Genomic DNA, 12,577 nt, shown 5'->3' with positions numbered 1-12,577 from the left:
TTGCTTTTGAAAGAGAATTGGTCTATGGGGCTGAAACAGGCTTCAAGGAAACCAAGCCGGGCTTGGAGCCAAGGGCTCTGTTGAGTGGGAGAGGTCAATGACCTTTCACCAGGACGGGGAGACGTCAGCCATCAAATGTATTTGGAGTTGCAGAGGAGGAAAAGCAAAGTCATGATCCGTGATGGGGCGGAGAACAGGAGAGACCGTCTGACGTTCATGGTGGTGGTGCTGGAACATTAAACAGTACAGCAGTGCAACAGGCTCTTTGGCCCACTCTGCTGCTTGCTTGTAATCCACCTCTCTCCTTCCCTATATATTCATATGCCCATCTAGAAACCATTATTATCTAATTATTATAATTATATAGGGCATAATGGTTAGCGTAGCAGTTAGCGCAAATGTTTTTACAGCGCCAGCGACCTGGGTGTGAATCTGGAGCTGTCTGTAAGGAATTTGTCCGTTCTCCCCATGTCTACGTAGGCTTCCTCTGGGTGCTCCAGTTTCCTCCCACCTTTCTCTAGTGAGGCCACACTTCGTGTGTTCCTTTCTGGTCGCTTCATCACAGGAAGGATGTGGAAGCTACGGAGAGGGTGCAGAGGAGATTTACCAGGATGTTGCCTGGATTGGAAAATAAGGCTTATGAGGCAAGGTTAGCAGAACTGGGACTTTTCTCTTTGGAGCACAGAAGGATGAGAGGAGACTTAATAGAGGTCTACAAGATTATGAGAGACATCAAAAGAGTGGACAACCAGTGCCTGTTTCCCAGGGCAGGAATAGCAAACACCAGAGGATATGTATACAAAGAGAAGGGAGGGAAGTTTAGGGGAGACGTCAGAGGTAAGTTTTTTAAACATAGAGAGTGCCTGGAAAGCCTTGCTGGGGGTGATGGTGGAGCTGAAGCATTAGAGGGGCATTTAAGAGATTTTTTAGACAGGCAAATGAATGAGGGAAAAATAGAGGGTTGCGGGTACGTTTTCTTTAAGGAATATATGGGTTTGCTCAACATCAAGTGCCGAAGGGCCTGTACTGTACTGTAGTGTTGTATGTACAGGTTAATTAGTTGTAATTGGGTGGCACAGCCTCGTGGGGTGAAAGGGTCTGTTACTATGCTGTATGAAAAGAAAATATTACTTAACCCATTCTCTCCAAGCACCTTAAAACCATACCTCCTTGTGTTAGCTGTTTCAGCCCCTGGGAAAAAGCCTCTGGCCATCCACTCAATCAATGCCTCTCATTGTGCACCTTTTACCTTTGCGATATAAAGGACACTGTTTGACCTGCTGGCTTTCTCCAGCGTTGTGTTTTTACTTTTATCTTGTACACCTCAGTTAGGTCACCCATCGTCCTCCATCGCTTGGTGTTATGACGTGCCCCAGGGGAGGAGTCTTACCAAGACGTGACATGCGCTGACCTCCCTCTTCTCTCTCTCTCTTGTTGTCCCCCAGCACTACCTGACCTGTTTCAGCGGCACCATCGCTGTTCCTTTCCTGCTGGTGGACGCCATGTGCGTTGGCTTCGACCAATGGGCGACGAGCCAGCTGATTGGCACCATCTTCTTCTGCGTGGGGTTGACCACACTGCTGCAAAGCACGCTAGGATGCAGGTAGGTCTTATTCCAGTGGAAATGTGGAAGCTACTCCAATTCAGCTGCATGTTACAAGAGGGAGAGTGCTTCCAAAGTGTCTGAAGAACACTTGTGGGCATCCTAGGGGTGCAGTAAAAATGCGGGCCCCCATTTCAAATGAACAGAATGGGGAAGCAAAAATAAACTGGGTGGCATTGATTGGACAGCTAAGCTTTAAAGTGGTGATGAACCACTGGGAGCCCTGTGGCGGGGTTACTTCCTTGGGAAGACCGGGCATGCCAGGACTTATCCTGGATGCCAATGTAAGAAAGCAATCTCTCTCCTCTCTCCCTCTTTCCTCTCTCCTCTCTCTCTCCTCTTTCTTTCCTCTCGCCTCTCTCTCACTCAATCACTCTCTCTCTCACTCTCTCTCTCTCTCTCTCTCTCTCTCTCTCTTCCCCCCCTTCCTCCATTCTGAGAGCTACCCCCTTCCCCTTATCACTTTCCAGCTTTTCTCTTCTGCCCTCCCACCCATGTCCACCCAGGACCTCTTCTCTATGTTCCTCCCCTGCCCCTCCACCCACCCTTTTATTTCAGGTGCCTGGCTGCTTTTCTCTCATACCTTGGTGAAGGCCTTAGGCCCAAGACTCTGGTTGTGTGTCCCTGCTACAGCGCTGCTGAGTTTCTCCAGTAAATTTGTTAAATCTGTTCTGCATATTCTGTTCACCGAACCTCTGCAGATCTGGGTCATTAATTCCCCAGTCTCTTGCTTGATAGCCTTTGATTCTGGATGGAAGACTCTTTGTTTGAGACCTTCATCCCTAGCTCTGATTAGTTGGCTCTCCTTCCCACCCCCACCCCTCGAGCACCCTGATCACAACAGGAAGTCGTGAACTGCGTCCTCGATGGCTTAGTCATTTGTACCTCACGAAATGAAGTCAGTGGTGAAAAAGAGTGAAAACCTGGATTTTCTGAGAGACCTTCTGGATAGCACAGCTGATTTAAAGACCAAACGCAAACTCTTTTTCTAAAAACTGATGGCCTCTGGCCTATTTCAGTAATCCCACTTTTTTTTCTAAATTTAATTTTGAGATTCAGCAATGTTAGAAATTAAAGTACCTTTAAAGAAATTGCTCGAGACAAAAATTGAGAACAAAGAACATTTATTACTACAACAATGCAAAGTTGGGTGCTTCCCCTTACCCTGGGAATACACACACATACTGGGGCTCACCCAACTTTTATACAGTCAATTCCAGTATCAGAATGCCCTCCCCCTTACATTCTTCTGCCCCCTGGATGGGTTTGGCATAGGTAATCCTTCCTGCCTACGTGCAGTTTCAGTACACTTGGAGGACCAGGGGGTATCCTGTGGGTGCCCCATCATGTCATTGTCCTTATTCACACCTTCCTGATTCTCAGGGCTACAATCTCTTGGTATGTGGAGTTGACTCATTCTATCTAGGGTTGGCTAATTTCATATGTATAAATCTGTGTATGGTTAGCTAATTAGAAATGTATGACTTGGTACTTCTGTCCAGGGCTAGGAGACCCTTATCTGATCCAGACTACCTCAACTTCCTACATTCTATTGTACCTTACCATTCCTTTTCTTAGTCTTATGGTCTTGTCACAAAGACTAGAAGATTCTTATGTTAATCGTGCTGACTCTGCTTTCCTGCATCCTAACCCCCAAGCTTATCCTGTTTGTACTGGTTACAGCCATTAACTGATGAACTTTAGTTTCTTCCATGTTCATAATTTTAGATCAATTTTCCCATCTCTCACAGCAAGGTATCCTTTCGGTCCACAAGCCCATTGCTGCCGATGTGACCAATCAAAATTCAACACCAATGGCATTTGGTTAAATAAATAAACTACAAATCTTGTAGGTTTTAAGCAGCCTCGTACAAGATTAACTGTGTAAAAACTTGCTTGCACGTTTAGGGAGGCACAATGAATCATTACTGTTCCACTGTAGATAATTGCAAAGGGAGTATTGTGGGTGCAGGATGTCATCAGACACCATGCTGATGCTTTAGTGAATGACTGGGCTATTTGCTCAATGCTGGAATTATCTGGCCAGCAGCACTAAAAATGAGGGGCTGTTTCCTCTCCTTCCAGCCCCGTTCACTTCTGCTTGCGTTTAACACAACAGCACAAGAGCAGGGATTTCTGGAAAAGGCTGAGCTCGCTTTGGCACTCTGCACCTTGTGCAGTGTGCTGGATTTAATGGCCTTTTACTAGTTAGCAATCTTCATTCTTCCCAGTGAAGTGAAGATCCATGGCCGTCTGTTCATTAGGTGCAAAGTACGATGTTTTGATTTCAGAACTGTTCATTATTTGTTCCTTCCAGATGTAAATAACCATGTTGATTAAAGTTTGCATCACATTGTGTTTAAGTATACTCCTACCCACTTACCATTAATATGACATCATCTACATATAACTCGAGCAAATAGTTCCTGGAGATTTAGCAGATTTGGACCACTCACTGTACAGTTCTGGGCGGGGTGGGGGGGGGAGCTGTTAGGCTGTGATACTTTTCCATGACAGATGGCTGCAGAATTAGTCAAGTTGACCAAAGACTTGACAGTCTGACTTCCCGAAGCCTCACATAGGAACATGGGGGTGTAGGAAAAATATTCATGTGAAAGAAAGAAGCTGTTGGACGGGGAGAGGATGCGTTAGAAACCGGAATCAACCAAAGAGAAAGAAGCTCGGAGGTGGGGTTTGGCAATGCTTGCATAGATTTACAGACAAGCATGAGAATTGGAAAATAACAGGGAGCAGTAAGGCCTTGTGAACCTACATATTATGTAGCTGAATAAATACAAATGCATCTACAGTAAAATCCCTGTTATCCAGAATTCAAGCAATCGGCAACTGGCAAGAAAAAAAAACAGCGAAAAATAAATGGGTAAAAAATACATGTTTAAGATTGGCACACCTTGCCATTAGTTCTGCATTCATGCAGCATGCTGCCTCAAGCAACTGGAAAACTCACTTATCCAGCATCTACCAATCCCCATAGGTGCCGGATACCAGGGGTTTTGCTGTATTTCAAAGGTTCTAGTTTCATTTACAAGCAGTTGCATAACCTTGTTTATTTTTAGCAGAAAGGTTTTGGGATGGAATTTGAACAAAAGGCATGGTAGCTGCATGGGAACAATTTTAAATTTGTGGATGTTCATGGCTTTGAATGAATTGGGATTAACGTGGATGATTTTGTGATTGTTAGCGTGGGCTTTTGTGACCCGTGACTGCAGGATACACTCGAACTCTCTTTTGTTGGGTGAGGGTGACCCTTTATCATCCTGCAATAAACAGGATAGTTATTCCATTCCTTCCCCCCGCCACCCCCCCCTCCCCCCCCCACCCACCACCTTTCCCCTCCCTCTCACTCAGAGCTTTGCAATTTCCTGGGAGAATGAAAAATCTTTTGGCTCACTCCTGTTAAGGAGGAGATGCCTTCTTATAAATCCGACCGTATCGAGACGCCGTCAAGTGATCCCTCTCTGCTCTCTGAGTGAGCATATAGCCCATGGTCAAGGTGAAGATGCATTCCTGTGGGATGTCTCCCTCTCATCTTGTCATTTTGTGCTATTTAACAGTTCAGACCAACGTTGCATTTGGATAAGGAACAGGGATTGTGTGAAAGAAACATCACCTGTGGTTGATTTTTAGTCTCCCAGTCCTTTGGGGGTATTTGGTGGGGATATCACTGTCTCCATTGGACTGGTAGCCACAGTGGAGTGACTCTTCTGCTACACCCTCTCATGTCCCGATAACATGGACAAACATCTTGAAGTGCAGCACTATCTTGCTCTTCATCTACGTGGCATCCTCTCTGATGCTCATGATTTAGGGAAGAGTTTAGGAAGAGTTGGGGGGGGAGGGGAGAGGATCAGGGACAAGGGGAGGATTCGTGCTCATGGGAGGAAGGCGATGCAGGGGGGAGGCCATGAGAGTCATGGATTTGAGTGCGGTGAAACGTGGGATTTCTTTAAGGACTCCCCACAATCCAGAAGGTTGGAGAAAACACCCCATGGGTGAAGAGTGGTGCTCTGAGACAGGTGGCAGGGTAACAGTTAGTGCCCATGCTATTACTGCGCTAGCGACCAGGGTTCAAATCTCGTGCTGTCCGTAAGAAGTTTGTACGCTCCTCCCCTTGTCTGCTGCGTAGGTTTCTTCTGGGTGCTCCCACCTTCAAAATGTATGGGGGGTTCGTAGGTTAATTGGGTGGTACGGGCTTGTAGCCAGAAGGGCCTGTTTTGTCTAAATTTTAAAAAAAATTAAATTTAAACATTTGGAAGATTTTAAAAATCAACACTAATTATCTGGTCTTTAATGACATATTGTTTGTTGGAGCTGGACGTAATTGTTGCTTTTCTTGCATTACTTCATTGAATGCAACTAGAAATTGTGAAGGTTACGAGATTCCTGTCGTCCGCTGAATCCATCTGGGAGTTCCCGCGATCTGCTGGCTCAGTCTGTTTCCTCCGGGTGCGCCGGTTTCCTCCCACTCCCCAAAACGTGCAGGTGTTGTAGGTTAATTGAGGTAATTTGGGTAGTACGGGTTCATGGGCCAGAAGGGCCTGTTACTGTGGTGTATGTCTAAATTTTAAAAATATATAATTGAATTTAATTTCATATTCATGTGTCCCTGAACTGCAGAGGGTGTGCAAAGGAGGGACTTGGATTTGACTGTCAACCTAATCGATGTGGTGATGTCATTATCTAATCTTACTGCCGGCAATATTAAGTGACTAACTCCCATCCCCAAGAAATTCCCTGAGCATCTTTTATTCCATATCTCAGATTATTGGGTGGTGATTTGTGGACTCCATGAGGGCAAGTTTCCTTGGCCGAAACAGGCTTAACATGGGGGTCAACATGAGGGAGATTCTGACAATGCCCACCTTCACGTCGCGTGCTTTCACTTGGAGCAATTTAAAGTGACATCCTGGGGGAAATCCTGAAGGGATTCTGGGCACAGAGAGAGGGAGAGGAGAGAAACGCATGTTGTCCCCCATGGTCCTTCCCTTTCCAATGCCTGATGCACAGGACGGCTTTGATTCTCCTTATCTCTCTGGATCTCCCGACCCTTCTCCTGCGCAGTAACTGTTTGTTGCCACCTCTCCTGCTGGAAGGAATGGTCTCCATTCATCGGACACTGGAGGGTGATTCTCTGCAGCTTGGAGACTGCTAATTTGCCCTGGGTTAGATTTCCAGCGTCTGCTGCCTGCTCAGCTTTAGAACTGCTTGTACGACTACTTTCCTGACCTGGTCTGTTTTCACTGCATCTGCCTGTCACAGCCACTCACCCTACTGTTGCAGATAGTCACATTCCAAAGTATTCCATTGTGCCTCTGTCTGTTCCATGCCTCTGACCTATATAATGCATTGGCAAACCTGTTTGAATGTACTTTTGAATGCAGAGGCAAGGCAAAAATGCTTCTTTGCCTGAACACGCATTTGTTGGAAGGAGTCAGATGGTCAAGCATCAAGAGTAGGGGCAAAAGGATTGTTGATGTTTGGGGCCGGAGCCCTTCGTCAAGTCCAGGGGTGTGGACAGGAGAAGCCAGTGGGAACAGGAGTAGGATGGTGCCCACGTGGGGTTGGTGAACCAGTGAGGTGAGGGGGGTGGGGGGAATGGAGGTGAAGAAGAGGCAGTGGATCGGCAGATGGCAGACTAAGGGTGAGAGGCAAGACAACCAAGGGGTCAGGTGAAGGGAAATGAGTCAGATAGGATGAAATGAGTGATTACAAAAAGGCTGGTGCTGGAATTGACAAGACGGTACAATAGTGGTATAAAGAGCAACGACATGGCATTGAAGTGGGGGGGTAAGGGATGGAGAGTGGAAGAACCTGTGCCTAGTTAATCTTAACGTCCACTGAAAATAAACATTACTGCACGTAATCCAGATGGTTCTGCAAAATTGTGATGGGTATAGATCAGTGGTTCTCAACCTTTTTCTTTCCACTCGCATAGCATTTCAAGTAACCCCAGAGAATCTATGCACTGTGGTTAGTAAGACGTTACTTAAGGAGGTAGGTGAGTGGAAAGAAAAGGGTTGAGAAACACTGGTATGGATAGAGTAAATGCAAGCAGGCTTTTTTCACTGAGATTAGAGGAGATGAAAACTAGAGGACTAAGGGGGAAAAGTTTAAAGGGAACATTAGGGGGAACTACTTCATGCAGAGAGGGTGGAACGATCGGAATTGGTAAATGCAGGCTCAAGTTTGATATTTAAGATAAATTTGGACAGGTTACATGGATGGGAGGGGTAAGGAGGAATGTGGTCTGGGTGGAGGTTGGTGGGACAAGGCAGAATAATCAGTTTGGCACAGACTAGAAGGGCTGAATGGCCTGTTTCTGTGCTGTAGTTTTCCGTGGTTCTTAGCCACTGGAGCATGGTGTTGATCTCGCAGCCAATCTATGCACTGTTGTGGAAGTGTTAAGAGCAACTTGTGACTTTCCAAGCCGTTGCCTTTTCTGGAGGAGAGTCTTCAGTGATGTGCTCCTCTTACAACAGGTTCTCTCTGTGCTCCTCAGACTGCCCTTGTTCCAGGCCAGTGCCTTTGCTTTCCTGGCTCCAGCTCGTGCCATCCTGTCCCTGGATAAATGGAAGTGTAACAACACAGGTAGGGAGCAAATCAATGAACTGCTGGAAGAACTCAATGGGCCAGACAACCAACCCCCTTGGGGTGGGGGGGGTGGGGGAATGGGACAGTAGGTGTTTCAGGACAAGATCCAGGGGAGTGGGTCAGGGCAATAGCTGACGAGTGAATGGTGGATTCTGGTGCAAAGGGATTGTCTGGCAGGAAGGTGGGGGAGAGAGGAGTAGAGACTGCAACAGAGGAGGAAAAAGCAGCAACAGGGCATAAGAAATGGGAGCAGGAGTCGGCCATCTGGCCCATCGAGCCTGGTCCACCATTCAATGGCTGATCTGATGATTGGCTCATCTCCACCGACCTGCCTTTTCCCCATATCCTTTAATTCCCTACTATGCAAAAATCTATCTAACGTTGTCTTAAATATATTTGTTGAGGTCGCCTGCACTGCTTCAATGGACAGCAAATTCCACAGATTCACCCCCCCCTCCTCATCTTCTAAATTCCAGTGAATACAGTCCCAGACAACTCGATCGCTCCTCATAGACACCTTCATCCCTGGAATCAACCTGTTCGTCCCTCCAGTAAGGAGGCCAGAACTGCACGTGGTCCTCCAGATGCGGCCTCACTAGGACCTTGCACAGTTGCAGCAGGACCTCCTTGCTCCTAAATTCAATCCCTCTAGTAATGAGGGCCAACATTCCACTTACCTTCTTGATAACCTGCTGCACCTGCAAACTAATCTTTTGCGATTCATGCACCAGCCCTCCCAAGTCCTTCTGCATGGCAGAACGCTGCAATCGCTTGCCATTTAAATAATAATCTGATCTTTCATTTTTCCTTCCAAAGTTTGTATCACACTTGCCAACATTGTCCTCCATCTGCCAGACCCTTGTCCGTTCACTTAACCCATCTATATCTCTCCACAGACTTTCCATATCCTCTGCACAATTTGCTTTTCCACTCAATTGAGTGCCATCCGTAAATTTGATACACCGCACTCTGTCCCCTCTTCCAGATTGTTAATGTATATTGTGAACAACTATCATGGACAAAAGGATGGGATAATGGGCAGATGAAGCAAGGTTTTGGGTAGGTGATGAGCAGAGTTGGGGGGGGGGGAAAGGAAGGAGGCAGTTTGGAAAGGAGGGACTGTGAGAGAGAACCTGGGGAGGAAGGAGTGGAAAGGGCTGAAGGGTGTGGGTTACCTGTCCATGCCATTGGGTTGGAGATCACCCTCTATGGATATGGGGTGCTGTTCCTCTAGCTTGCTTTTGGCATCATTGCCCTGGCAATGGCGCCTGCGGAGGACCAACAGGTCATTACAGGGATGGAAAGGGGAATTGAAATGGCTCGCAACCGGAAGCTCCAGACGGTGATTATTGTCAGAGGTCAAACACAAAAGACTGTTGTTGGAGCGCAGGTACTGAGCAAAGTGGTGTCCTCATCTGTGCTCAGACTTGCCATCAGAGAGAAGGCCACATTGTGAGCACGGAATGCATAGGTCTGCGTTACTCCTCTCACCTGGAAGGGTTGGTTAGGCCCCTGAAGAGGGGTGAAGGGACTGGCCTCAGACCTACTGAAATGGTGAAGAATGACATGTATGATACAGAGGCAGGTGTGCGCTGAAAGGTAGGGACCCAGGGAACTCGCGTTCAAATTTATTATCATCGGTCTCAACACGCACAACCAGATGAAACAGGGTTTCTTCGGACTATGGTGCACACACCTAATACATTTCTCGCAGCACATTATAATCACACATAGGTATCCAATATGTCCCTGAAAACTCTGCCTTGCTCAGTCTGGGGGGAGGTGGGGTGAGAGCAGGTGAGAGCAGGTGAGGGTCCCACAGAGGCAGTTTTGGAGTATCTGACCTGGCCTCACCGTGACCAGAACTCTCAGCCCATGAGAAAGGAAGCAGTGGTTTGGTTGAGGCTCTGAGTGGTTGCCATCAGATGGTTTCAGCAGGAGAAGCCCCCTTGGCCATTGTGCCAGTCTGCACTCTGTTTGGGACTATACTGGATGGGTTGGAGATGGAACTTGAAAGGATTTGCATCTGTTTTACTTTCTGGTGTCAAATTCACAGATGTAGTTCCCTTTATTTCTTCCCGTTCTTCCTTCATTCTTTTGTTTTCTTGCTCTAAAGTTTCCCCCCCTCTCTCTCTCTCTCTCTCTCTCTCTCTCTCTCCCTCCCCCTCTCCATCCTCTTAATTTCTCCTCCTCTCACACTTTTTTTTGTTTCTCTCCTTTCACCTCACTCTCGTTTGTTCTTTTTCCTCCCTGTTTTTCTGACCACACTCAGTGGAACAGGTTTGCACCCTTCGCAAACCAGGAGAGCGAGTGTAAAGCTGTTTGCTTTTCCAAAGGTCCTTGTGCAGTGCAACGCAGCCAGTGTTGCTGTCGGAGCTCGGCTGGTATGTTGGGAGCCACGAGTGCCTGTGACCCTTCCGAAGCTTTTGCTCGGGTTCCTCTCTTCATCAGGAGCTGTTGCCCCAATGAGTCTGGTTTAGAATGGGTTCACTCCACTGGTTACTGAACAGAGGGTCTTGGTCCTCAGTTACACTTGTAGTTGTCGGGAGAGGGGAGGGATTGTGCTCTCTGCATCTTGTGAGAATGGTCAAAACCAAGGAGCCTTTCATGGGCACAGTGGATATTTCTCCCATTAACATAAGAAACCGGAGGAGGAGAAGGCCATTTCCTCCATCGAGCCATGGCTGATCTGATGATCAGCTTATTTCCACCTCTCTGCCTTTTCCCCATATCCCTTAATTTCCCCCACAATGTAAAAATCTATCCAACCTTGTCTTAAATATATTTACTGAGGTCGCCTCCACTGCTTCAATGGGCAGTGAATTCCACAGATCCTTTGGGAAAAGCAGTTCCTCCTCCTCCCTGTCCTAAATCTACCACCCTGATTTTGAGGACGATGGCACAATACAAATCCAAAAGTGTGTTCACTGTTGATGCTTCAACTGCATCTTACACATGTCATTTCTTTTCAGGTGTACCTTTCACCAACAGTTCTGACATAGTGGACACGTCGCATATTTGGCATCCCAGGATACGAGAGGTAAAGATCATCCCATTCCTCCCACCAATTTTGCAGTACCTTCATTGTCAGCTTCAGATTCTGCCCCTCACCCACCATCTTGAGAGGCGAATAACAGTGACCACCTCTCCAACCCCCATGTCTTTGGGATTTGGGAGGAAACCGAGCGCCCGGAGGAAACCCCTGTGGTTTTTGGGAGAACTGAACACAAGGCAACATCGGAGGTCTGGATGGAAGCTGGGTTACTGGCGATTTGAGGCAGAGGTTCAACTAGATTTTTAAATTTTGACATACATAAGAAGCAGGAGTAGGCCATCTGGCCATCGAGCCTGCTCCACCATTAAATGGCTGATCTGATGATAGTCTACCTGATTTTTTTCCTATATACCTTAATTCCCCTACTTTGAAAAAAAAATTTAACCAACCGTGTCTTAAATATATTCACTGAGGTCGCCTCCACTGCTTCATTGGGTAGCGAATTCCACAGATTCACCACTCTTTAGGGAAAAGCAGTTCCTCCTCCTCTCCATCCTAAATCTACCACCCTGGATCTTGAGGCCATGTCCCCTAGTTCTGGTCTCTCCCACCAAAGGGAACGGCTTACCTACCGTATATTTTGGTGGATAAGACAAAACTTGAAGCATCCGAAAAGCACCCCAGAAAAAGACGTATCCTATAGGGCAGATACAAAAACAGTGACCTTAAAATTCTACTCAGAATACCACTTGATTGGTTCCACAACCCACCCAGATCCCACTCTATAACAAATTTTTAAAGCATCTGATATATTTTAAAAAAACTGCTGTAGTGTAAACAATTTTTATTTTGCACTAAAATCCATGACCAATGTAATGTCAAACTAATAAAAGAATTGTAAAATTAAAATAAAACACATCACACACGTTTAAAATCCTTGAAAATCATCAGCTTTGTCGTCTGAGACAAAAGAACTTGGTGAGATCATCCGGAGTCTCCCTGTTTACATTGTCATCATATGGGTCCCAGTCTGAATCTCGTGAGTCAGCTTCGTCGTCACTGACCCATAATAAACATTTTTAAACTGGTTAAGGCAGAAGCTAGCAACAGACTGAACCATGAATCGCTTTATGACAGTGCATCAGTTAACGCCCACCAACTCTTTTAACATGACACCAGCTCAGTCAATACACGTATGGTACCAGTGTGTTTGGGGGTCATCACGTACCACCAATATGAGGTAAAACCACGAAATTCAGACTGAAACTGGGGTCTCGTCTTATCTGAAGGTTGCCTTTCATAATTTTATACGTTTCCAAAATATTCCCTCTCATTTTTCTAAATTCCAGAGAGTACAGTCCCAGGCG

The 12,577-nt window shown here is 46.5% G+C and overlaps 1 protein-coding gene across 4 annotated transcripts in view; it reads left to right on the top strand.

Moving 5' to 3' along the window:
* The window catches only part of LOC138754133 (solute carrier family 23 member 2-like), a 78,554-nt gene that overhangs the window by 33,920 nt on the left and 32,057 nt on the right, over positions 1–12,577 (top strand). For all 4 annotated transcript variants that reach the window (XM_069917989.1, XM_069917987.1, XM_069917988.1 and 1 more), the window contains 3 exons: positions 1,446–1,603; positions 8,124–8,212; positions 11,188–11,255. In XM_069917989.1, coding sequence (XP_069774090.1) covers positions 1,446–1,603; positions 8,124–8,212; positions 11,188–11,255 — 315 coding nt within the window. The remainder of the gene's footprint in view (positions 1–1,445; positions 1,604–8,123; positions 8,213–11,187; positions 11,256–12,577) is intronic.

This window comes from Narcine bancroftii, chromosome 2 (genome assembly GCF_036971445.1).
Source record: "Narcine bancroftii isolate sNarBan1 chromosome 2, sNarBan1.hap1, whole genome shotgun sequence".
Lineage (NCBI taxonomy): Eukaryota > Metazoa > Chordata > Chondrichthyes > Torpediniformes > Narcinidae > Narcine > Narcine bancroftii.
The sequence above is the reverse complement of the archived record's forward strand: the minus strand, read 5'-3'. Positions and strand labels throughout refer to the sequence as shown.